Here is a 25,822-nt window from a genome sequence, read left to right as displayed (position 1 = left end):
ACAATTGAGCACAATTCTCTGACAAAATCTTTAATTTATCTCTTGTTAAAAGTGCACTCATTCTGAAAAAATAAATTGTATTGTAATGAGATAAATTAAACAAGAATTACGCTCTTCAAGAATTACGCTCAGCAGTAAAGCTGTATTGTCTTAAATAAATAAATACCAGCCGTCGTTTCCACCTATTACCAGTAGATGGCAGTGTTTTGTGACTGCTGCCTATCTCGGAGCGACGCGGTTCCTTCTTGTCTCAAACTGATGATGTGTCGAGAAGCAACAGTGACTTCCGTGTCGCCGCTGTGTACAGTTGTGATTGGAAGCAGAGTTCATCTGTCCACAGAACAATGGACGTATGACGGGTTGTTCATCATTTTCACTGTGAACGAGTTATTGTAAGCTTGCGTTTTCATGTAGGTAGGTTGAAACTGGAGCACCGGCTGCAAGGTTTCAATTCAAATATCAAGGAAACAAGCTAGCCTTTCAGCTAGCCACCTGGGCAGGTGGTCTGTTAAAGGCTGTTTTAAGGAGAATGGATATCCTCTGTGATATAGTCCAAGCTCTTTTTGCTTTGGCAGCTCTCGGTTTGATTGTGGTGAGTAATATTTGACGTTGACGCGGTTGAACATGTGAAGAATTTATCGATTAAAATGTGGTGCAAGAATCTAGCTACAGTCTTACAGTTTCTGTACTTTTAATTGACAGTTCTGGGCAAAATGAAGACTGACTTAACCTCTTCAGTTTATAATGTACAATGAGTACAGGTTGTTATGGTTAGAAATCAGTGTTTTAGCCCTGTGAGCATAATTACTGCAGCCTTACGGTTAGTTCGAGTCAGCAAGTGTTAATATGGACAGAACACATGAAGCCACTCTACCACTGTGATTGAATTGGAAGATGATTATGACTGCTTTAAATTGTGTTTAGTTGAAAATTTATTTTTCCTTTATCAACTATAGTTTTTGCCAAGATTGGATCATGTTTAAATCTCAAATTTGTTTTCCTTTTTGACCCATTTTATGTTGAGCACACACAACATACCATAAGCCATAGCAATAAGCTGAGTTTAGCAGGATTTACTAAGTATTTAGTCAAATGTTATACAAAGACTACCTAGAAGTCATAAATGTTTCAAACCAACAAATAAGATGAAAATAAACTTAAAATGTATAGTTAAAAAAAATTCCCAGTTTGTACAATGTAACAGTATTGATTGCTTTAACATGAACATAATCCTCAAACATTATTTTTCTGTTCCCAAAACACATGGTAAGTTCAAACTTATCATGTGTACAAAACGTGAAATGGAAGGCATTTTGCTAATAAAATATTCATCCCATTGTAGGTGCTTGTAGCCGCACATCTGACTGCAGGGATGGTGAACCTGACTCGCCACGAGAATGAGAAATACTTCCTCACAGCCACAGGAGAGCGCAAACCCTTCCCGAGTCTGCATGATCCATTTTCCAGAGAGCTTTCTGTGGTGGTACCTGCCTACAACGAGGAGCTCCGAAGTGAGTTATCCCTGCTTTTCTGTCGGGGACGGTTTTTGCAGTATAGCAAAATAAATAAATTGAGAAAGCAGTCTTTAATGTGATTTATAATGCCAATGAAATCTAAATCATTAAACCGAACAATAGGCCTTCACTAACAAATGGGAAACTCCCAATAATGCATCAAACTTCACCCGTTAGGTTTCATGTCACAGTCCACCCATGGAAAAGTGAAACGTCTTGCATCTTTCTTTGATTTCAGTGCCTGTGATGCTTGATGAAGCAATGCAGTACTTGGAAAATAGACAAGTGAGTAAATATATGATCATATGAAGTCTTGTTGTACTTACTAATATATAAAGTGCAAGTTTTATGGCAGCTCCATTCTTTTATTCTGTGGTTAGTTTTTGATACAAATTTTTTTCATGCATCTTACCTGGATTGGTAGACCAATTAAATTTTTCTACTCAACATTCTACATTAGTACAACAATTTTTTTTATCATTTCTCAAACAGTTTATTTAAAAGATTCAAAGAATATTTGTAGATTATAACCTACAAAGAGTCTAAGAGTAGGAGAGCATCTTCTAAAAACTCTTATTTCAGGATGTGGGCCTTATTTCCAACGGCTACCGCTAGGTGGCAGCATTGGTCCGATTAAAAGCATCGTTGTGAAAATCCCTCTCATTATCTCACTGCAGAAACAAAACCCCTCTTTCACCTATGAGGTCATTGTGGTCGATGATGGCAGCAGAGACAAAACCACAGAGGTAATGATTTAAATCGTATTTTTTAATGTGCTCCCATGAGTTCTGCTCTACTTTGCTCAGTGATGCAGTTTAAAGCTGGGGATGTTTTTGTGATGCTCTGCCAGGTTGCGTTGCGTTACACCAACAAATACAGCGCAGATAAAGTGAGGGTCCTGACGCTGGTGAAGAACAGGGGGAAAGGAGGAGCTGTGAGAATGGTGAGACGCTGGGCTGCAGATTTATTTTATTTTATTTTTCTGAACTGACAGAAAAATAGTCAGTTCAGAAAACTGACTATTTTTCTGAACTGACATAGTTCAGAAAAATAGTCAGTTTGATTCTGTGTTGCCATAGTTTGATTTCGTGTTGCTATTACTAATGTCGGAGTCTCTCTGCTGCTCCTAAAGGGAACTCTGAGCTCCAGAGGGAAACTCATACTGATGGCAGATGCTGATGGAGCCACAAAGTTTTCTGATCTTGAGAAAGTGGAGGCTGGACTGAAAGACCTCAACACCGGACCAGTTGGGTTTTTATTTGACTTTTCCTATACAGGCTCTTATAAATGTACAGTACTATGTTTTTATCAGTTGTCCTCCAGACGTTTTAAAGTTGCTCAATGTTTCTCTTTGAATTCTGGCTCTTTTTCATATATTATACAGCACATGCTTAAAAAAATATGGCAGTGGACAAGTAAAGTGTGAAATATGCTTTTCAACAATATTTTTTTTTTCCATCAGATCAATAGTATGTAAAAGTAATGTCTTCAGTTCAAAATAGGTAAAACATGAGAAGATCTATCATCTACTGACTGTCCCATTATCAGCCAACAAATGAGAATCACCTCATTGGTTCTAAACTTATTAATATGTTTTTGGGGTTTTTCTCCAGAAAGTGATTGGTAACGTAAATACGCAAATTTTCATCTTAATCGAATCTGCCTCTTTAGTGTGGATGTTACAGAATTAAGAAACCTGAATGCATTGTATTGTGCATATCAGTGGTAGAAGTCTAAAACAAAACCAAAGAGGAACATTAAGAACAAATGTTTTTATGACACATCTGTGGTACAGAAAAACAAGCAGAAATTAACCTAATTGTTAATATAAGACGCTAAGTTTGAAATGTAAACTACATAACCTTTGTTGAAAGTCTTATTTTACAGATACTGCTCTATTGCACCCAATGCGATGTCACCTCTGCTCTTAACATAAAAATATGACTTCTAATGGCAGGGAGGCTGGAATAAATGTTTGAAATGCTGTTTTTCTGTCTCTGCATATTAAAGCTCTTCAGAAGCAACTAAAATCAGTGCTGGCAGGTCACGTTTTTTACATGACAAAATGGCCGCAGTGATCATTCTGTGGCCGTTCCTTCAGTTCAGACTGAAATGGTTTCATAAACAAATAAAAGTAATGCTCAGAAAATAGTCATGCACCACACCTAAAATGAGTGGAAAGAACAAGTGAAACAAAGGTTTTAAGAAGACGCTCAAAAGACACGGATTATTTACGTCATTTTTTTCCTGCAGGAGAACCTGGCCATTTCGTGTGGCTCCAGAGCTCACCTAGAAAAAGACTCTGTAGCTCAGGTAAACTCTTGTTTGTCTTCTTAAAAAGGAGGGATGGGGAAAACAACAAATTGTCTATTTTGCGCATTCAATTTCCAATTTTGTATTTCTTCAGCGATCTATGTTTCGTACGTTCCTAATGTATGGCTTCCACTTCCTGGTGTGGTTCTTCTGTGTGAGGGGAATCAAAGACACACAATGTGGCTTCAAGCTTTTCACGCGGGAAGCTGCTCTCAAGACCTTCTCCTCTCTCCATGTAGAGCGATGGTAAGAAACTGCAAATCCAATAACTCGCATAGTGATCCAACTGTAATGTGTCAGAATGGAAAACTGTACATGGTCAGGCTCATTAACTTTTATTTATAAATGCTTGGTAAGAAGGGAAAGGTTTTTGACAAGTTTTTCAAACTACTAATTGATTATAAAGGAATTATTTAAAGTTAGAAGTCAATATTCAGTGTTGTGCTTATAGTCCTCCTGTCTCTGGAAGCATTTTGTTATTGTATAATTACAAACTTCAATGTGTGTTATAGTGATTTTATATAATTAGATCATTAAAATAAAATCTCAATAGAATATATCAAACAGAGTCGTCAATAGAACTGTTTAAATTATTCTTCCTCTCTTTTAAAATTTTATCTAGCTGCTGTGAAACCTGTATTTTTTTGCTGAAGGCCTGCTCTCTATCTGTCTTTGCTCTCTCAGGGCTTTTGACGTGGAGCTCCTGTACATTGCCCAGTGTTTTAAAATCCCCATAGCAGAAGTGGCGGTGAACTGGACAGAAATAGAAGGTTGGTTTTTCATGAAGTTTTTGACCTTTACCTCTTGTTTGTTCCCAAACTGATTCCTTTGCAGTTTGTTTTTTAATACAAGTTAACTACTTTTTCTTTTTGTTAGTCATGCAAACCACCCCAGTTTTACTGTTTGACTTTAAAGAACTTCTGTTGAAAGTGCAGAGTTGACTTTTCCTCTTTCAGGGTCCAAACTGGTCCCATTTTGGAGCTGGCTGCAGATGGGACAGGATCTGATTTTCATCCGCCTGCGCTACATCACCGGAGCCTGGAAACTGCATTCGCCACATAAGACTGATTAGCCAAAAAGGTCAAGCCGTTGTGTCACAGAGACAACCTGTTATAGGACCACGGAGCCTTACAGTGAGCATTGGGGGGGCGAGTTCTGTGTCTGTGGTTCAACTTAATCATCAGAAAAAGCAAAGCTTAAATCAATTTTCCATCCAAACATTATTGGAAATGAGATAATGACACAGTTGTGGATCCCTGGTGGTTCTGCCTTTTTATGTGGATGCTGGCTTTTTATTGGCCGTTGTTACACATGCATTTCTGTTGCCACAGTAAACAGGATGTCTGACTGATCCTGTACTGATGTCTCCTGATGTTTATATTGTCCTCAATCAGCGAAGAATGTAAGAGTTGCATGTAGAAATGTGTGAAGGACCTGATCATGTGGAGCGTGTGTCAAAATAACAAATGTGGTTGATGGGCTGAATGACTTGAAACATAATTAAACAAAAAATAACAGAACAGAGATTGATTTTGTCAGTATTTTTTTTTCTGCCCTTTAGTGGCCAGCCTTTATAAATGTATAAATTTTAGTTTTTAATAATTTTCCAACAAAAATAGACTTCAGATTTGGATCTGAAAAATATGTATATTAATTGCATCTGTCATTTAAGACAAAATAAAACACCACTTTGCATCAAAAGATATTTTCTTTGGCTACTTCCACAGTCTGGGTTATATCAGTACATAACAATTCATTAACAGTAAACTGCAAGAATCCGTGTCAGATCATCCCTTTTGAGACTCTAAGGCCGGAAAGTTCTTATTAGAAGGAAAACAGAACCTTTTAGAGTTACACATGCGTCCAGGACATGGACTACAGCTGCCGCCTCTCTGTGCAATAAGCCACACCTGAACCAGAGACCATGTCAGGAGTGTTTCCTTGGCTGTGGAGAAAAAGAACTCGAGCCTCTTCCCATAGTGTGAAAAGAAGAGTCCATTGTGAAGTTTCTACAATCAGCAATAATCTGGAAAATCAAGTAATCTACTGTGTTTTATGAAGTCATGATATCTTGACATAAAATCTGGATAATGTTTTTTTTTTTTTTTTACTTTTGAATTCTGACAAGGCAGAAATTATCTTTGAAAAAGAAGCTGCTCAGTTGCTGTTGCCATTAAATGGGCCTCTGGTAATACAGCAAAGAATCTTCTGACCAGGACATGTCATTTAAATCTATTAAACTGGTTTCTATAATTTTCTTCTTTCATCTCTAGGATATTGACAACATGATGATACCCTTAACTCTTTGATCCCAAGAGTCTCTTAAAACCAATGACATTGCCCCTGAATTTGGGGTCTTTAGGGAAGTTGATAATCAACCTCCCGTCATACAACAGAGAGCTGATTATTCAAAATGTTCCCAATAGAACTTTGCTGCAGGTTTACTGCTGGTTCCTGGAATTTCTAAAAGTAGAGTAGGAGGTAGATATTTTAGTTATCAGGCTCCTCTCCAGTCGAACCAGCTGCCTGTTTTCATTTGTGAAGCAGATATATATTATAATTTTCGAAGCAGAATTTATTAATTTGTGAAGCAGATATATATTCTACTGAGCCTCTAAGACGAGGCTCAAAATGTTCTGTTTTTGATAAAGTCTATAGTTAGAGCAGCTTAGGTGATCTTGACATTGCATTGCTGTGGCTAAGGCTGCTGGAGGACATTATGACCACTTCTTGCTCTGATATATTCTCATTCATTACAATTTTGCATTTTATGCTGTTATTTCAACTTTTGCCTTTATGTTCTTTTTTTAGTCTTCAAAGAAGTTACCCCTGGTCTGGTGCTCTATTTAATGAAATGTTTCAGTTTAGATTGGCACTGTGCACCTATAACCCTGGAGCAACATTTGTCTAATCTGACTGATTCAAATTGTATTTTTGCTATCTAACTATGTTAGCTACGTTTTAGCTATAAGGGTGTCTTGAGTATTTTTATTTATCCAATTAAAAACAAAAAGGAACCTATGAATTCTAGATGAAGAAACCATACGTCTCCCTTTTATTGGTTTGCATCATGCACAGGTTGACATTCTGCAGAAAACGTCCAGAGAGGGTAGCTTCTTTTTTGTTGTTGTTTTTTTTTCCTCCTAAAATGAACCTTAATAGTTGTTGTTTTCTTCCTGAGCTCTAGAGTCCCGTCGATGCGCATGTCTCTGGGGCCTCAGGGGCCCCGGGGATCGCATCCTGTTTGTGTCCTCCCTGTCTGCGCTCTTACAGCCAGACAAGACACAGAGGCGGTGAATCATCATCATCATCTGCACAGTTCTTGCTTCCTGTCTCCGGAATCAGCTCTTTTGTGAAAGAAAGAAAAAAAAGCACATTTTGGTTGTGGGACTCCTCTGCTTCCCTGTGTTGAGACTTTGGAAACACCGGCTTTTACTCAGGTCTCTGCGGCCCGCCGCTGATAGGGTTATTGGATGATTTACCTGACGGTTGGTGGAGGGGGGAATAAAGCATGTTTTTCTGAAAGGGTCTCCTGAGAGGTTTCACTTGGTGCTGGCAGTACCGTTACGTCCCGCAGCAGTTGCTGTAAACTGTGAAAATGTCAAACTTGTAGACTCACTGTCGCCAGCCGAGTCTGCGTCATTAACTGGACCGGTCACGGCACTCCCAATAAAAGAATCGTATCCATCCGCAATGGAAAAAGACCTCTACGTGACTTCCAACGATGCGTGATCATGCAAATCTTGATTCAACAACGGAAAACTCAAAATTTCACAGCCTGGAAGAATTTATGTAGCAGGAGCGCCGAAAACGAGTCCCAGTTTTACCATTCCTTCACACCACAGGTGTAGTGTTTTGTTTGCCTGCGTTATTATTATAAGTTAATGCTAAGCGAGAGTCTAATAAGCACATTTTTCCATGATGCTATAATTTCAGAAATGAAGAAATGAACATTCCCATTCATTTCTGTAGAAATAATCACAAATGTATTGTGATTAGAGGTCAGATAACTAAGATAAGAGAAAGATAACTAATGTTAGAAGTACACTATAAATAGCTTATAAATAAGACAAACTATCGCTGGCTGTCCTGGGAAACTTGCCAACATAGCCTGAAAGAGAACAGGTGTGATTGTAGTCCCCCATACGTGCGCGCGAAGTGCGTGGCTCAGGTGGCACGGATGCACGGGCGCGCGCCCCGAATCTGAAATCCCTGAAATCCTGGGAAAGTTCCAGGACGGTGGGGGGAGGCGGAGGGATCCAGCACACAGGCGCTGCGGTTCCAGCCAGGCTGACGCCGCCGAGGCTGTGTGGCGCTCGGCTGTGGCTGCTGGAGGAGCGGAATCTCTCAGCTCCACGAAAACCTGCGTCAAAACGAGAAAACGTGGTCGCGTAGCACCGGAAGGCACTGTCACCGGTATTTCAGAATAAAATTACTGGACTAAGTCACTTTTTCAGCCTTGAGCATCGTTCAGTGAGCTAGAAGCTAAAGTTGCTCTCTGACACTTTTATTTTGAAATAGAACTAACTGGATGCACTTCTGTTTTACTACTTTCTTTATTTTTCAACGTAAACACACGCTCCTGGACACAACCCACTCCGCACACACACACACACACACACACACACACACACACACACACACACACACACACACACACACACACACACACACACACACACACACACACACACACTTGCAGACAGAAACACACCTTCACAACCTCAGCACACCGGCCTGAGCCGCTGCAGACGCGGAAACCTCCACACACGCTTAGCAGTCAGCGGTGCACTTGCTATGACAACACAGGTGAGAAATGAAATAACAACACACTATTTGAGAGGGTTTAGAGTGTTTTTGTCATTTTGCCGTTTGTTATGAATTTGCATCCGATACAAAGCGCAAAGATTGTTATTGTCTTAGGAGTTGCGTAAGATGTTTACTCTGACAACTTTTATCCTGGTTGCTGTTAAAATGACTTTCTCTGTAGAACGGAATTAAAATTTTAAGAAGTCCATGTTAGATTATTTTTGGATGAAAATGTTTTCATTGATTTCTAAAAGCGTTCCTGTAGTGACGACATGTTGTTAAACATTATATATAAGACCTGAAGTAATGGCTACTTTATGTTTTTTTTTTATTTTTATTTTTTTTATGTCACATTCTCCTGCGCAGAGTAAAGGTGTGTGTGCAGAGGTTAGGGCAGAAACCGGATTCTGCAGCGGCACAGAGACTGGATGCAGCGATAGTTGAAGGAAGCTGGCGTGTTTACTTTTTTGGGAAGGGGTGCACTGGTGATAAAGCATTAGGTAATTAGCCTATCTGAGGCTGCAGACTGAGTGACGCCAGGCTCCATAAAGCAGCGGCAGCAGCAGAGACGGACTGATGCAGCTTTGCTGTCATTGTAAGAAAAAAAAAAAAGCCCTCCTCAGCTGTCTGCTTGTCTGCCATTCAGGGGCCACAGAACTGGTCACATTTCAACCAACAAGTACAAGTATGCAGATATGTAGATACACTGTCTTTTTTGTTGAGATGTGCTCAAATGTGGATGTGTTCTTTAGCTTTTTAAAAACACATTATGCCATAGTCACCTTTAAAATGAAGGTCCAAATCATTCTAAATCATCTTTTACATTTCCGTTTTTTTTTTTTTTTTTTTATAAAGTTGCATCCAATGCACAAAACTCCCACAATATGCATAATGTGCAACAAAGCTGTAATCAGCATTGCAAGAATGAAGTAAAAATGCTGAGAGTCTGAACCACACAATGAGGGAAAAAAAAAAAAACAACAAGCAGGCAAGTTATAATCTTCTGGTTCAGTCTCAGATAATTCCAGTGTAAATATTTTAGAGGCTGGGCATCAAAGCGTCTCTTTTCGTACATCCGCACCTCGCTGTGGGCATTTGTGTAATACTCAGTGGCTATTTAGGCGGACAGAAGGATACAAACACAAGGACTGTGTTTCTGTCTCCCTCCCTGTCTCGCTCTCCCCCTCCTGTTCTGTGATGTGTTCTGGCCAGACAGTAAGGCTCCTGGGCGTCAGTGGCATGATCATAGAAACAGAGGCCAGAAAGGACATTCCTCATTGTTGGTGGATCTAGAAATGAGCCTGGCCATCTTGGCTTTCTCTAACTGAGACAGTTTTGTTAAGCATTTAACGTTCCCCTTCTGAGAAAAATATAGTGTAGCATGTGGGAGGCCACTGTGATACAGGCATGCTCTGTGTAACCCTGCTGATTGAGCCTCCTTATTATGGAAATCCACCTACAATGCCCGTACAGACCGTTTTAACCTTTCCCATACTAGTAAAGTGAAGGGAAAGTGATTTGTGGTTAATTTTTCTCTTTTAAGTAAAAGTCAGGAAAGTGTGACATCTATTAGCATCCAGCCCCTGTTACTCTGCTACCTCCAAATAAATCAGTATCTAAAGCTTTGATAACCTCTGATAATTGTTCAGTCCAACCTTGCACAACTGCAAAGTGTTAAAGACGTACCTGTCCAGCTCAATTAAAAGGCCAGAAAAGGAGAGGGTTGATCAGAGAAGCAGCCATGAGGCTTATGATAATTCTGGAAGAGCTGCAGAGATTCACAGCTCAGGTGGGATAAACTGATGATAACTGTTAGCTGTGCAAATCTGGCATTTGCAGTGAAGTGTCAAGACAAAAGCCAGAGTTAAAAGACATAAGAAGATAGGAGCAAGCTTTACAAGCAGACACGGCAAACATGTGGTAGAAGGTGCTCTGGTCAGAGAAACCAAAACTGAACTTTTTGGCCTACATGTAAAACATAACGGTTGGGAGGGGGGAAGTTATGGCCTCTGCATTAATTGAACCATATTCATGCTACTTTTGGCTCAGTTGATTCACTCTCTTCATCCTGATAGGGGAGATGACCTACTAACTTGGACATTCCCCACTCAGATGTTGAAAATAATGAAATGGGGGATTTCTCTCCAGGAAATCAAATTAGTTTTGTTATTTTGCTCTTCCTACAAGATAAATTATCCAAATGAGAAAAACAACAAATTCTTTGTGCTTGGACTTACAAATGGTAACGTCGCTGTCACCGTGGATGCGCACAGTCTGTGCTGTCACAAAAACCTGAGCTGCATGCAGACAGCAGGCAGGTTCACACGACATAATTTACAAACAGACAGTAGAGCTGAGTCCGAGGTTTGAATTAGGTCCTGTGCACACCCCTCTATATCAATAATGGTGATGGCAGCATCATAAAGAGTGGATGCTTTTCATCTGCTTCCAGGAAAACTAGTCAGAGTTGGATAGAGTCAAACACTGGGTTTATTTACCTAAAGGGAAAAACTACTCAAGGTTACAAAAGTCAAGTCAAGTCAGAAGATTCACTTTCCATGTGGGCAACACATCTAAAGCTTGCAGTCAGAAGTGGCTTAGATTAAAGTTCATCCATGTGCTGCAAAGGTCCAGTCAAAGACCAGACCTAAATTCAATTGACAATTTGTGGCAAGACCTGGAAACGGATGTTTACGTAACATTCTGTCAAATCCCACTGATCTAGAGATGTTTTCCAAAGAAGAATGAGGAATAAATTCTAGTCTCTAGACGAAGCATACCTAAAAATACCTGCAGCTGCAAGGCAGCGACAGGTGGTTCTACAGTGTCCACTCAGATGTGCTGCGTATAAAAGTGCGTCACGTTTTTTTCGAAGCATGAATCACTTCTCTTCTACTTCACAAAAATGTCTCTTTGGCCTCAAAATGTACAAACGGTGCTTCCATTCATCGGAATGAGCAAAACTGTTCCTTAACTCGGTCTCTCCTCTCTCTTGCTAGATGATTGAAACCTGAGCTGGACGTCTGGCTGCGTGAGGAAAAACTATCCCTGCAGGAGGTTCAGAATCCGAAGTTGCCGGATCCCATCTGTGCCACAACACAGAGAAAGAAGGGATTTACGGTTTACACTGTGCTGGCTGAAGTCCAGCTTCTTCCCCTGGAGCTGCTTGGAAGCTACAGCAAAATAATAAAAAAAACGTCTCTGTTTACTCATCACAATACCTCTTTCATCCTCCGTATTTTTTGTTTTGTTTTGTCTTGTGTCCTGGCTGTAAGTTATTTGTCTCTTCACTCCGTCGCCTCAAGGGAACGATTGCGCTGCTAACTGGACCTCATCTCAGCCCGTCCTGCCAGCTATTTATCCATATCAAAATGAACTCTTCTTCGTCGATTACATCCTTGTTCTCCTTCACCAGCCCTGCAGTTAAGCGTCTGCTCGGCTGGAAACAAGGAGACGAGGAGGAGAAGTGGGCAGAAAAGGCCGTGGATTCTCTGGTGAAGAAACTGAAGAAGAAAAAGGGAGCAATGGAGGAACTGGAGCGAGCCCTCAGCTGCCCTGGGCAGCCCAGTGAGTAGCACACTGATAAACACAGAAGAGCTTAGCCTATGGTGCTGCCTAAAGCAGCATTCGTAGCTGATAAACGGAGTCACAAGACAATCCCGAGACGAGCTCCGGGAAATGAGACCTTCTTACTTTAATCCATGGTTTCACGATGCTCCTACCTGTAAAAACATCAAATCGAAAGAGCGGTGCCCAAGTTCAGCTTGGAGTATTAGCCAGAATAGTTTCATTTTATGTTATTGTAATCCATTAACTCTTCTTGTATTAGTAAACACACATGTTCAAAGTATATAATATTACAAGTTTGATGTAATAATATATTAACACATAATGCACTGCCTACTGAGGCAGTTAAAATCCCAGTTCAGGACTTTTCTCTGTATTTCATTAGCCTTTCTCTGTACATTACCTTCTGCAGAATAATATTCATACAGTATTTTATCTTCCTTTTTGTGAGAGCCTTGTGCCAGGCAGTTTTTTTGTACCGGTGTTGCATCAGTTATCAGTCTTTCGTTGGTTTGGTTTGATACCAAGAAATGAGTAGTGGTCCCAATCCTGCTAGACATTTCTGAAGGTTCCTCTGTATAGTCGCTTATTATGAATTATGTTTATAAATGTCCAACTCATTTCTAGTTCACAGTTTGTTTCATTAGGGGTAATAATTTGTCACGTTTCATAACAGACAACTGATTTAGAACCACAATCAGTGGAAATACAAGAGTAACACAAGGTGAACAAAAAATGATGTAACTAATGATATACATATACAGTTTGAGCATTTTTATGATTATGTAGATAATTCATTTAACTACTTAACCACCAAGATAAATAAAGTCATATTTATCTTGGTACATAGAAGGGTAATAATTTGTTTGTGGGTATGGAATGGATGTAAGTTTTGATGAAGTTGGTATGAAATTGGGATATGAATATATAAAGTGGAACTAAAGCTGAGAAGTTAATAATGTTGAAAGCAATAAGAAAAAACACAATGAAATAATGTGAATTTGACTTTTATTTTCTAGTTTTTCACCACTGAAAGACACATTAAAGAGTTTCTAAGAACTTTAGAAGTCAGAAGTTGTAATAATTTAGACTTTCTTACGAGGTCTAACTTTTATAAATGGCCAAATATCTCACCAAATGTCACAGCTGAAAATAAAAGTTCAAAATCCCACCTGATTGATATATCAGTCTATAAAACAGCTCCATCTTTTCTATACAACATTAATATGGTTCCCGATCGCTGAGCTCTAATGATTCCGTTTTAATCTGCATTTAGTCAGATATTTACATGTATTTCCGTTTTTATTCAAACCTTCAGGTAAGTGTGTGACAATTCCTCGGTCGCTGGATGGGAGACTGCAGGTGTCCCACAGGAAGGGTCTTCCCCATGTCATCTACTGCAGGGTGTGGCGCTGGCCTGACCTGCAGTCCCACCATGAGCTGAAACCCCTCGAATGCTGCGAGTTCCCCTTTGGCTCCAAACAGAAGGACATCTGCGTCAACCCCTACCACTACAGGCGTGTGGAGACTCCAGGTACAGGAAAGGGTCTGCCAGAGTTTTTGGCGAAAGACAGGATTTATAAACTGATTGTGATTATTGGTGGATTTTGAGTTTGTGTTGTCTTCTCAGGGTGTCTTATCAGCTTTCTCTCTCTCGTGTCGTCAGTGCTTCCACCAGTTCTGGTCCCACGCCACAGTGAGTTCAACCCTCAGCACAGTTTACTGGCCAAGTTCAGGAATGCCTCCCTGAACAACGAGCCACTGATGCCACAGAATGCCACCTACCCGGACTCCTTCCCGCCGCTTCCCGTCTCCTCCTTCTCCTCCTCTCCAACTTCCTCCCTCGCCCAGTCGCCCACCTCACAGAGCTACCCCAACTCCCCCAGCAGCTCTGCAGAACCTGGCAGTCCGTATCACATCACAGGTAGGAACCAAAGAAATCCCAGCTGTTAAAAGATTCTGACCTTGATCAATTTGCATTGATTATTTTTCTCCTTCTGATGTTTGTGTTGATCCAGCTGAGACTCCTCCCCCTCCATACAGCATGATGGAGACAAATACTCAAGAAGACATGAAGCCGAACAATTCCACAGAAACCCCGAAACTCACATTCTCTGCTCCACACAGAGGTAACTTATCATCTTCCTCCATTCTGAAAAGTCTACACAATTAATTTTTTTAAAAAGTCCCCTCTAAGTCAACCCTGTCTTTAGATATGAGGCCTGTTTGTTACGAAGAGCCCGAGTACTGGTGCTCCATAGCTTACTACGAGCTCAACAACCGGGTGGGGGAGACGTTCCACGCCTCGTCCCGCAGCGTCTTGGTTGACGGCTTCACAGACCCGTCCAATAACAAGAACCGATTCTGTCTCGGTCTGCTTTCCAACGTCAACCGCAACTCCACCATCGAGCACACTCGCAGGCACATAGGCAAAGGTGAGTACCCCCAGCTGATTTACAGCCATTTTAGTTACATTAAGCCCACAAACTTCAGTTCATTTTAATGGGATGTTATGTGACAGACCAACATAAAGCAGTGAAGTAGAATGGGAGGGAAATTATACAGCAAGTAATGCAGCAAATTGTATTCAACCCTCTTTTGTCTGATAGCCCAAATATAGTCTTAAAAAAAATCTAATTTTATTTGAGCATTTACAAGGTATCACTTAAATAAGCAAAAAGAAAAACAAAAGATAAGTAATGTGTAAAAATGAACACACACACACACGTTCAAATATTTAAAGGGGTCTTTTCACAAATTTTGATTTTCAAACTGAGGTTGAACATAACCTGTTGGATGTTAACTTCATGATCAGAAGTCTATAGGCCACCTAGATTTAATATTGGAGATGTATATCTGTTGCACATATATAGAGTGATGATGTGAAGGGATTTTGCTCCCTTTTTCTAAAACCACCTCAACTTTTAACAAGCGCTAATTATTCAGTATTACTGTATTTTTGACTGGAAGGAACTCTGTTCTAGTATGTTTGCAGTTTTCTAGAAGTTCATTCCTGATTAGTGTTCAGGAAAAACAAAATCTTGATCTGATTTGTCTGAACATTGAAAAACCAGCTTTAAAAAAAAAAAAAAAATGCGTTAGTGTGATTAAATTTTTGTCGCAGTCCATTAAATTCATGCATGAAAATATGAATCTAAGACTAATTGGCTAAATTTATTGGAATAACCATTTCTCCTATTGCTGTTTCCTTGGTGATGACAATGTTTATGTCAGAATACATGAACATTATTAATCTTGTAGTTTTCTAGTGATTTATTTATACTGGACTTTCTCAAGCTTGAATGTAACACACCTCCTTCCTTCCCGTTTTTTTCCTCAGGTTTACATCTGTACTACGTGGGAGGGGAGGTTTATGCAGAGTGTCTGAGTGACAGCAGCATCTTCGTGCAGAGCCGCAACTGTAACTTCCAGCATGGCTTCCACACCACCACCGTGTGCAAGATCCCCAGCGGCTGCAGCCTCAAGATCTTCAACAACCAGCTGTTCGCTCAGCTTCTCGCCCAGTCCGTCAACCACGGCTTCGAGGTCGTCTACGAGCTCACCAAGATGTGCACCATCCGCATGAGCTTCGTCAAGGTACCAGCGTTCATTTTTCATTACACATCTGCAGGAACGGGCCCATTAATTCCTTCCTGATAGCTGAATGAAAGGTTAGTTCTTGCGCTGTACATTGTTGGTTGTAATTTATTGAGCAGTGAAATGTTTAGACCTTATAATCGCTGCCAGACATGTCAGATCCTGCCACATACAAGGTGGGGTAAGAATCCCTCCTGTTAGCACCCACACCACCATCCCACCAGCTGAGATTTATGGCCACTTCCATTCCTCAGGGTTGGGGTGCCGAATACCACCGTCAAGATGTGACCAGCACCCCCTGCTGGATAGAAGTGCACCTGCATGGACCCCTGCAGTGGCTGGACAAGGTGCTTACGCAGATGGGATCCCCGCACAACCCCATCTCTTCTGTATCATAACATAAACGCAAACACACACTTTTGAGTGTGTGATCACTGTCTTCACACAGGTAGTCATATGTTCTGTCCGTGGGCTTATCTCATCGCATCTCAATATGACTGCTGTGGGAGTCATAAGGATGTACTCTAGAGCTGTTTTTGCATTTAACATGATGTAAAGACACAATGTAATTTCAGCATAATGAAACATTTCTGGATTCAGACACTTTAGCTGTACAAAAACTAAATGGGATCATTTTGGAGGTACTCTTATGTTGTAGTGACTTGTGGTGTATTTCCATGTTTTGACCAATGTTTGAATGTACTGTTTTTTTTTTTTACATCTCCAATTAAACATGTTTCTTTATCATGCATTTTTCCAACATTTGGATTTTTTTTGAAGCCTTAGCACCCTTATTAAGAATAAAGCTCAAACTGTACTGTAAATTCATTCTGTAGTCAGTGTCTGAGTACTAATGTCTTTATTCATATAGGCTCAGCAGACATAGACGTCATAATTTTCACATCACACATTTGGCTTGTGTTAACTTATTTAGATGTAGATAAAAATTTTACTTGCGCTAAACTTTAAGATGAAATGAACATACAAAATGTTATTTTAAAAATAAGCCGTGACACTCTGTTGGGTGAAAATGATGACCACTGATTGTCACAAGGAAAAACATTGAACTGCATAAGTGCAACACTTGTTTTAAAGCAATGCTACAAGTGTTTTTGAACATTTCAGGTGAATTACATCAGGTTGATGTTCACAATAATACAACGCATAAATACCACAAAAACAGTAAGAACGAACAAGAACACACAAGATAAATAAGCAATTAGAAGACACGATATAAATATAACACAGGGATGCAATGTCTTAAAAACATTAGACAGTTACAATTAAATGTCTTGATTAAAACTGCACTACAAAGGACAGTAAAACCAACTATTTTTAAACTAAAACATAAAGCAAACGGAGAAAACGTTTTGCTTGCACATTAAAAATGATTTTCTGTCCAGTTCAAAGTCAGATTTTGAGCAGCTTCACCTAATTATGCATAAATTACTTATTTGTATTTTTTTTTCACAACCCTTGTGATGTATCATAAATGCTATCAAATACACGCTAGTCACTGTCAACAACCCTGGAAGTGCTGTTGTGATTGGCTGCGGCTTTGTGCAGCCAGGAGCTGCTGCTGCTGCTGCAGGAACCGGATCACCTCTGGACTCCTGAGCAGAGACTGGAACACAGAGACATTCAAATATGGGAATATGGGGGGGGGAAAAAGGGCAAAAACTGCATCAATACAGTAGAAAAGGGGTCTGCCACATGTGGCCTACCATTCTGCATACTGATGTATGAATGTGTGTGTTTGTGAATATTAACATGTGACTATGGGTTAAGTGCAAAGTGCTTTATTCATTCAATACAACTAGAAAATACATAAATTCAGTTCATTTATCAAGTTTTATAAAAAAAAAAGAACTTATGAATGACGGTGAAGTCCAACTCTTATTCAAAGCAAAAATAACATGTTTATTTGGAAGAAAGTAAAATCTAAGTTCCAGACAATTTACCTGACATTTCAGGAAAGCAACGTCTAGATTTAAAGAAAGTAACCTCTGACTTCCTGGAAACAACATTTAAGTCCCAAGATGCAATGTAACCTCAAAGTTTGAAAAATTTTAACTTCAAGTTCTGGGAAATAACCCCAAAGTTTTTTTTTTTCTTTTTTCTTGTGTGTCCAGTCTGGCAGAGTGGCAACTAGAACTGCTGTCTGGGGGCCCAGGAGAAAACTAGATTCACTTTCACAAGTGCAACAATGTCACAGCAAAGCACACAGGAGTAATTAACAGCAGATGTTTTTAGTTTAAGTTCTTGAAAGAAACATCTAAATTCTGGAATGTTCCAGGAAAGTTTCAGAAAAGTAAACTAAAGAAGCCTGTAGCATTCAGAAAAGTAACCTCTAAATTCCTAAATGGCCACCTGAAAGTTCCAAAAGAAAAATGAAAAGACTCTTATCTTTCAAATCCCGAAAAGTAATCTCTGGAATTGATTTTCTCAGAGTTTATGGCAAAATAAAGGTGAGTAAGCTTTCCAGAAAGAATTCTACAAGTTTAGAGAAAAATATTGCATGCTTCAGCACATGGGAGCAGAATCAGGTGAATCAGGACTCACCAGTCTTTTCTGGTTGAGGACTTGCTCTATCAGGGAGGGTCTGGCTGGACGGTCCCCCATGGCTCCCAGGCGCTGTTTGTTCACAGACACTGGACGCTCCTCAGAGTTTTCCTGGTCATCCCCACAAAAACAGCAGTTATGTTACATTGGAGTGTAGAAACCATTGGAAAAACACCCGCAATACCTTAAATGACTTGCAATTTTTACAACGACCCTTTAGGCTTAAAAACTGTTTCCCTTACATCGAGCTTCCCGCTGGACATAGCCTGGTCGCTCTTCTTCTTCTTATATTTGTCCTTATACATCTTGTTGCGATGTTTTTTGCACATCCACGGCTTCCTCTGCTTGGCCACCTGTGTGGTGGTCTCCGTGCAGCCCTCGTAGGTGCACTGTTTGGGGGCGTTGTCGCCCTCCGAGGTCTCCTCTTCATTGAGCTCCTCCGGGCTGGCTGCGCCTTCTCTGGGATCAGACGCATCCAGCACGTCGCTCTCTTCGTCCGGATCGTCCACGCTGAACGAGGACACGTTGTTCTCCGATTCATGCGGCGTTGTCACGTTTCTGCTGTCCACAGCTCCGCTTTTACTTACGAAATACCGCTGGCCGTCTTTAGTGAGCAGAAGAGTGGAGTCCTTGTCTTTATTTGCAGCGGATGAAGAGCTGTCCTTGTTGCTCATAGTTATGGCAGTGAACGCAATGCTAATCGCCGGTTCTCTACAACAGCCTCACTTTGATACGTATTCACATACAAAACGCGCAGCTACAAGTTAATAGTACATATTTTTGTCATAAAACATGCATTAATTTCGTAAAACAAATGTACATAATTGCCCATAGGCGAAAGCTACTTCCTTGACAATATTCTTCTTCTCTGCCATTGTGTTTGTGTCTGACAACAGCGACGCCTTTTGGCACAAACGAGAGCTACACATAAAAGTGTTGGCTATTCTAATTCTCTAAACAGTACTTTATCGTCATCTACTCAAATTAATGTACTTCTTAGTCTTCTACGACTTGGCAAAAATGCTTGGAAAACAGACTTGGAAAAATATTAAGGTGACTTACATCATGTTTATTGAAAAGATTCAGTCAGAGCAAATCTGTGTGATGATAATTATTCAACTGAGCAACAGTAACCCCCAAATTCCCTATAAACACCCCCCAAAAACACAAACAATTTAGTTTTTAAAGGTGTTTTAATTATTACTTTTGATTATTGACAGACCATTGATGAAGAGAGGTACAGGTATCAGTATTCAGAAAAGGCTGAATGCAGTAGAGCAGCAGTGAGAGCACTTTGGTTAACCGTGTACCGGAGAGTGTGGGTTTCATCAGCACAACATATTCACACTGCAGCACATTACTGTGTAAATGTCATGATAGGAAGAAATGCAGAAACACAGACAAATGACACAACTGCTTTAAGATCTCTTAAAAAAACAAACAAAACAAGTGCAGTTCTGCATTTCTCCCTTCACACTAGTAACTGAAAATCAAAATTACTGTCTGATTTTGCACATTGAGTGGCATCTTTGTTAGAACTGATAATGAAGCAAAATGGTTTCTATTTTTCCCCCACAAATGTATATTTGACTGTGTGGGTTTATCTAGGTGAAACAGCATCAGGTAAAAATGATACTATTCATTTCAACTGTAGTTTTTTTTTTATCTCCATTTCGACCAGATGATTGAATTCATAGTATTTCTTTTTTTTTTTTTTTGCTTATTGACTGTCAGACATGATTCTTTTTGTTTCATTTTTTTTAGTTTATTTTTTAGTTTTTTACAATTGTCATATATTTACTACTAGTAAAGAAATATACTGTATTGTGAACTATCAAAATAAATAAAACTGTTATTTACATAACATATAAACAATACTTCAACACTAAACATTTTTTTTATTATAAGAATAGGCTACTGTATGTCTGTCATGCTTTCATCTAAATAAATGAAGTCATGAATGAGGTTTACAGAGCTTAAACAAGTCCTCCTCCATCTTGTAACTGCTTTGCACGAGTGCTGCTGGTTTTCATCCGTCCTGCCAGTGTTTCTGTCATCTTTAACTGTAAAAAGACTGCAAAACGTTTGTGTAAATAGGCACCCCTTCATACCCATCAGTACACATTTAAGAAGCATTTGGACCACAACAATCATACCGTTCTTAAATGTTGGCATAAAGGTGCATCTCAGTAAATCAGAATAAAAAGTTCATCTATGTCATTACATAAATTCAAGAAATGAAAATATACAATAAACTGAGGAATATATTTAAATAGTTTATTTCTGGTAATATTAATAACTGATTGTTGATCCTAATGAAAAACTCAAATGCTGTTGTTTAGAAAACCAGATTATCACATAAGGCAAATAAAAAAGTGTTAAAAAGGAAATGTTATTTTGAGAGAGTCTACACAATTATATGGAAGTACTGACTTGATAGTTGTCCAGCCGACCAACATTGACACAAAAACCAGCACTGAGTGGAAGCTGGCTTTCCACACAGTGCTGTATACAAGAATACAGATGGAAAATTGAGTGGAAGAAAAAAGTGTATGGGGAATCTTAAGATGATTTTGAAACAAAGTCCATTCCAGAATTGTCCCTTCCCTCTGCTGAAGATGCTGATGTCTGATATAAGCAGGACCTGATTCTTATCCATGCTGCCTAGATTTCCAGAACCATGTTTACTGATCATGACGACACCAAACCTGGTCAGAAAACTCGCCTGGCTTAAACGTGAAAGAAAATTGATGAGATATTATCAAAAAGAAGATGAGAAACACTATTTCCAACAATGCAGGTGAGCTGAAGGCCACTATTACATCAACCTGTGTTTCCTGAACATTTCAGCAGAGCCACAGGCTGACCTCCTCCATCACACGCGCCACTGATCTAGAAGTTCATGCAAAAGGAGCCTCTGACCAAGCACTGAATTAATACCTTGTAAAATAGCTACATGGATATTCTCAGTAAGCTGTTAAAAAATTGTTTATGGGTATCATGTAATATTAAAACACACAACTGAAGTTTTCATTCGTGTCATAAATCTGGTAAATATGAGTTTCACAGTTTGAATCAAGTTGACGAAATAAATTAACTTTTCAATTATTTTCTAATTTGATGAGACGCAGCTTAATGTTAATGGATTACAACGGCGGCGCTGGTTGAAAATAAAGACCAATGACGTGTCAGCGCAACGTGAGTGTGTTCAGAAAAGGTGGTTCAGATGTCTGCTACAAGCATTTGGATGCTGCTGTATCTTCTGGTTTAAGATGTTGTGACCATAGCAGGTATGAAGAAGAGAGAAGATGCACCATTATCGTCTTTGTAACATGTAAACCCTGCGTTAGGCGGAGCTCGAGCGGAGCAGAGCTGCAGCACGAGTCTCCGAACATCTTCACAACTTTCTGCTTCTCGTAGCTCTGATTCCAGCGTTGGCCAAGTCTACCCCAGCCTACTTTAACACGTCCCAGTTCTATTTCTACATAGGTCTCCTTCATTTTTATTCCACTATGCTCTTTAGGACAACAACTTTTTTTTTTTCTCTATGAAAAAGAGCAATGCGTATAAAAAAATGTAGTAAATAAATCATGATTAAATAAGGTTCAATAAAACATGAACATCGGTCAGAGTTCTCATATTGCCATATTGAGCCGTTCCAGAAGTGAGGAAGTTTCCATGTTTGGCCCGGATCATCACCGAAAGGCAAACGATTCTCGCCCTTTTCTTGCTCCTTGAGCTCGACATGTGCTCAGATGAGAGAATGTTCAAAAGAAACGAAAGGAAGTCCATCTTTCTACTTCCACCCCTCCATCAATCTCTCCTCTTGAATTGGATAGATGGATTCAGGGGATTTTAAAAATTCTCTCTTAATTGTCTTTTCTCCACAGTTATCTGCAATGACCCCACAGTCAGGTGTGTGGGGGGGGGGTCACCTCCTTTTCCTCCTCTTCCTTCTCCTCTATACAGGAGGAGCTGGACGAGGATTTCCTCCTTGTTTCTCCTCCTCCTCCTCCCCCTCCGTCTAATCACTAGAAGGGTGAGCTGGGGGAGCAGACGGTGCTGACCGAGCTGATGGAGACATCATCGGAGTCTGACAGGGGGCTTGGATCCGAGGAGGGGTTGGAGCAAGAGTCAGGGGTCAGACAGGGAGGGTCTGCGGGCAAGCCGGGGAGGCAACTGGGAGGCTCCGGCCGGAGTGCCCTCTCTGTCGTTTCTGCGTTCACAGTCTGGATTATCTGCAAAGGCGACGGCTTCACATTCGGGTGGCGTCCTCGTCTGAGAACCTGCCCCTCCTTATCAAGAGGGGTGGCCTGTCAGAGACAAACACAGTAGAACATCATGATCAGATCCATCATGTGTACCACTGTAAGGGGGACAGACAAGCTTTGCACGTGCTGGTCAGGAAATTATTTGTGGTTAGGTGGGCAGTGGCAAGAGGAATTACCAAGATAAATAGTTTTGTTACGCTTTAGCAGGATTCCTACACAGTTCTGTCATGATTCTATACATTTACAGGATCAAATTTTCTAAGTTCTCATTCGTTTTATAGGGTGTTAAAAAATGTTAATTCAGTAATTCGCAATGATTGCTACAGTTGTAAGGCTTTGCATATAACCAGAGAATGGAAGGAGGAGGCATGGAGAGAGGTAATGCTGGACAGACCGATATTCAGATCTGGAAAATACTTAAATAAATATGCTTTTCCAGATATCATAAGAATCCTGCATCAGTCCTTTAATTTCCATAAAACGTGTTCATAAGATTCATCATTCTGAACTCAAATATACACCAAAGTAACTAGAAATCAGACACAATGGTTCATCAAACTTCTAATTTTGTTGTTAATTTGTTCATGTGTGTCGTCAATTCCTCTTGCCACTGGTGTGTCAAAAAGCTGCGATTTTCAAGGTCGTTCATATGCCAGTGGTTGTGCCGGACAACAGAAGTCAGGAAAGGGAAGCTGAAGAGCAAGGCCAGTTCTTAAAGGATTGAGCTGGGTTGGAAGCAACACACATCAATAACGATCAACATATTCATGCACGCAAGAGTGAAACCACGGGAATTTAAAGAAGCAAACAGAGAACAACAGCATTTGTTTGAAGAGGCGGGATTCACAAAAAACATTCTCTGAAGAAATCACTGTGACACTCATTTTTGACGTTTTCCATCAAAGATGCAGCTTTGCTCCAGGCGACACAAATAAATGAACACAACACAGGACGGTGCAGGTAAAGCAGGTGTGAAATGTGCGTCCAGACCGAGGGGAGGATGAAAGGGAAGAAGCAAAAAGCCGAGTACAAACACCAAATCATGCTGAAATAGCAGCACAGCAGCAGCAGCAGCCAACCAGCGGGGGAGCACTCAGCGATGGATGGGACTGAGGCCATCAATTTCACAGACACTATTTTAGCTTGTTTTGAATTCTGACCACTTTGTGGCATTTTCCACATCTCCATGGAAACCTGGCGTACCTTATCCAGTACATAGCCGGGTGCTGGTAGAAATCCAACGACCCAGATCGCTGCATAGAAAAGCTGTCATCCAGCTGAACACAGAGAGAAACCAAACACCAGCACATGTGAGAAAACTTCACTCAGAAAGCTGGAACTGCCTAAAGTGTTGGAGCTACGTGAACAAAAGAAGAACAAAAATTGTTCTTTTGTGTAAAACATTTGAATTGTGTGCGATAGCTGTCAAAGCAGTGGAATAACGGGGTCTGGAGTTGATTACTCACAGAAATGACTGACACCCCCGCGTTGGTGTCGTTGACCTTGGGCCCGGTGTTGAAGTGCTTCTTTATCTTTCCTGCTACAGACAGCTGGTGTTCGTTTTCACACAGACCCTCATTCTACATTGAGCAGGAGATCAGCAAGTCAGTGTTTCTGAAGGAAAGACAATTCCACAAACTCACAGATGCTCTACTTACAGTAACCCAAGGATGCTCCAGCACCTGCAGGGCAGTGTATCTCTGGTCCACCTCCACCTCCAGCATGGACCGGATCAGATCCTGCAGAAACAAGCAGTGGAGGGTGAGCTTGTTCCTGTGGTAGCACATCATCTTCTTCACAATTACGATGCATTCAGGGGATTGCTTACCTTCGCTGTCTCTGACACGTTGTCCCAGTACGGAAGAGGAAATTCAAGCTGCCCCATCAATATCTGGTCAAAAAGGGCTTCTTGATCCTCACTGCTCCTGCAAAAATGGTCATAATAGAAATCAGATATGAATGAAGTAGTTCTCTGACAGAGCTTTGTCACAGCTAAAGTAAGATTTTCAGGTGTAGCCTAGAGACTGTATTTTCCACTGTGGTGGAAATAAGTACTTGCAAAACAATAAAGAAACATTTCAAAGCTCATTTAAGGTTTTGCATAAAGACCCTGTTCAAAGAACAAAATATTCAAACAACTCTAAACTTCAGTACAAGAGATTATTTCAAGTTTCTGTCAATCAAAGCTACATATTGGAACCCTGGCGCAATAAAAAAACTTCTGTTTGTAGGTAACTATAAGCTTACCCTCGGAAAGGTGGGAAACCACACAGTAGGATGTAGGTGATGACTCCAGCTGCCCAGATGTCCACCTTAAGGCCGTACCTATTCAAAGATAAAGAAATAATTAGAATGAGAAATACTGCAGATCTGCTGAGAAGACAGGATTTCATTTTTCTCTGCAGCCATCCTCACATCTGATCTGAACTAGGACTCTTACCCTGTCTCTGCAATAATTTCAGGTGCTACATATGTTGGTGTCCCGCAGACCGTGTAGAGGGGACCATCCACCACCGTCGCCAAACCAAAGTCTCCCAGTTTCAGACTTTTGCTGCCATCTGCGTGTTCATACACCTACAAATCCACATTAAGAGCAATCAGTCTGACTAGAGGTTTGGTTTTAGACAGCTCCACGGAGTGTAACACGGTGCAGTGGGAAAAATGAAGTTCTATGAAAGGGCAATAAGCAGTTAATACATCTTATCTGCTGTAAACACTAAGATGCTGTCCTTAACGGATTAAAGACAAAAGTAAACTTCTATCACCTGAATACATCCAATCTCAAAATTTAATATGAAAGCTATGTTAAGAAACATTTGCCAAAATAAATGGAAAATGTTTGTATTGAGAATAGAACAGACAGAGCAATACTGGACATGCTACATCCTTCGGGGACCAAGCGAAGATGCAGGACACCACACATCACCAAGTTACTGTACATGTGTTAACTCACCAGCAGGTTTTCTGGTTTGATGTCTCTGTGCACGATGTTGAGGCTGTGGAGGTATTTGATGGCGTTGGCCAGATTGTAGAGCATCCCACTGGCATCCCTCTCCGTGTATCTGTTGGCAGAGGTGATGGCGTCGAACAGATCTCCCCCCTGCAGACGAGTCATGTGAGTTATTAGGACTGGAGCCATAGTGTTTTGGGGAAACTGTACTGGCATTTTCAGATTCAATCTTTCCGACT

At 40.4% G+C, this 25,822-nt stretch overlaps 4 protein-coding genes across 9 annotated transcripts in view; 2 read left to right on the top strand and 2 right to left on the bottom strand.

The window, feature by feature from the left end:
- Positions 1–246: 246 nt before the first annotated feature.
- Positions 247–5,353, top strand: alg5 (ALG5 dolichyl-phosphate beta-glucosyltransferase). Of its 2 annotated transcripts, none has more exons than XM_017308458.2 (10): positions 247–414; positions 1,343–1,511; positions 1,753–1,799; positions 2,192–2,260; positions 2,365–2,457; positions 2,647–2,760; positions 3,768–3,827; positions 3,922–4,073; positions 4,512–4,597; positions 4,784–5,353. In XM_017308458.2, the coding sequence occupies exons 2-10, from the start codon at positions 1,373–1,375 to the stop codon at positions 4,897–4,899; spliced, it is 876 nt and encodes a 291-aa protein (XP_017163947.1). In that variant the 5' UTR covers positions 247–414; positions 1,343–1,372; the 3' UTR covers positions 4,900–5,353. The 2 variants fall into 2 exon arrangements, with proteins under 2 accessions (XP_017163947.1, XP_008425515.1); XM_008427293.3 differs by having other exon boundaries at positions 248–592.
- A 2,772-nt stretch (positions 5,354–8,125) lies between these two features.
- smad9 (SMAD family member 9) lies at positions 8,126–16,551 on the top strand. The gene is made up of 8 exons (XM_008427294.3): positions 8,126–8,636; positions 11,636–12,203; positions 13,522–13,737; positions 13,870–14,127; positions 14,222–14,332; positions 14,417–14,638; positions 15,544–15,800; positions 16,055–16,551. Exons 2-8 carry the CDS (start codon positions 12,008–12,010, stop codon positions 16,196–16,198), a joined length of 1,404 nt encoding a protein of 467 aa, XP_008425516.1. The 5' UTR covers positions 8,126–8,636; positions 11,636–12,007; the 3' UTR covers positions 16,199–16,551.
- Positions 16,552–16,642: 91 nt separating this feature from the next.
- rfxap (regulatory factor X-associated protein) lies at positions 16,643–19,256 on the bottom strand. Its single transcript, XM_008427295.3, has 3 exons — positions 18,605–19,256; positions 18,363–18,473; positions 16,643–17,424 (listed from the first exon to the last, which is right to left on the bottom strand). The coding sequence occupies exons 1-3, from the start codon at positions 19,034–19,036 to the stop codon at positions 17,320–17,322; spliced, it is 648 nt and encodes a 215-aa protein (XP_008425517.1). The 5' UTR covers positions 19,037–19,256; the 3' UTR covers positions 16,643–17,319.
- A 280-nt stretch (positions 19,257–19,536) lies between these two features.
- The window catches only part of dclk1a (doublecortin-like kinase 1a), a 50,236-nt gene continuing 43,950 nt past the window's right edge, over positions 19,537–25,822 (bottom strand). For 3 of the 5 annotated variants that reach the window (XM_008427299.3, XM_008427300.3, XM_081615841.1), the window contains 8 exons: positions 25,587–25,733; positions 25,074–25,207; positions 24,881–24,958; positions 24,462–24,558; positions 24,292–24,372; positions 24,100–24,213; positions 23,837–23,910; positions 22,493–22,675 (listed from right to left, as the gene is read on the bottom strand). In XM_008427299.3, the coding sequence (XP_008425521.1) occupies positions 22,618–22,675; positions 23,837–23,910; positions 24,100–24,213; positions 24,292–24,372; positions 24,462–24,558; positions 24,881–24,958; positions 25,074–25,207; positions 25,587–25,733 (783 nt within the window). In that variant the 3' untranslated portion in view covers positions 22,493–22,617. Of the gene's footprint in view, positions 22,676–23,214; positions 23,911–24,099; positions 24,214–24,291; positions 24,373–24,461; positions 24,559–24,880; positions 24,959–25,073; positions 25,208–25,586; positions 25,734–25,822 lie in introns of those variants that run through there. The other 2 variants (XM_081615842.1, XM_008427297.3) reach the window with 2 other exon arrangements.

The sequence above is a fragment of the Poecilia reticulata genome, chromosome 14 (assembly GCF_904066995.2).
Source record: "Poecilia reticulata chromosome 14, P_reticulata-male-v2, whole genome shotgun sequence".
Classification (NCBI taxonomy): Eukaryota; Metazoa; Chordata; class Actinopteri; order Cyprinodontiformes; family Poeciliidae; genus Poecilia; species Poecilia reticulata.
The sequence above is the reverse complement of the archived record's forward strand: the minus strand, read 5'-3'. Positions and strand labels throughout refer to the sequence as shown.

Coding starts and splice junctions, on each gene's coding strand:
- rfxap (XM_008427295.3), bottom strand. CDS start 19,036: ATGAGCAACAAGGACAGCTCTTCATCCGCTGCAAATAAAGACAAGGAC. Junction 18,474..18,604: donor TGTCCAGCGGGAAGCTCGAT/GTAAGGGAAACA, acceptor GGGGATGACCAG/GAAAACTCTGAGGAGCGTCC. Junction 17,425..18,362: donor TCCTCAACCAGAAAAGACTG/GTGAGTCCTGAT, acceptor TCTGTGTTCCAG/TCTCTGCTCAGGAGTCCAGA.
- smad9 (XM_008427294.3), top strand. CDS start 12,008: ATGAACTCTTCTTCGTCGATTACATCCTTGTTCTCCTTCACCAGCCCT. Junction 14,128..14,221: donor CAGTCCGTATCACATCACAG/GTAGGAACCAAA, acceptor GTGTTGATCCAG/CTGAGACTCCTCCCCCTCCA. Junction 15,801..16,054: donor TCCGCATGAGCTTCGTCAAG/GTACCAGCGTTC, acceptor TCCATTCCTCAG/GGTTGGGGTGCCGAATACCA.
- alg5 (XM_008427293.3), top strand. CDS start 530: ATGGATATCCTCTGTGATATAGTCCAAGCTCTTTTTGCTTTGGCAGCT. Junction 2,458..2,646: donor AAGGAGGAGCTGTGAGAATG/GTGAGACGCTGG, acceptor CTGCTCCTAAAG/GGAACTCTGAGCTCCAGAGG. Junction 3,828..3,921: donor AAAAAGACTCTGTAGCTCAG/GTAAACTCTTGT, acceptor GTATTTCTTCAG/CGATCTATGTTTCGTACGTT.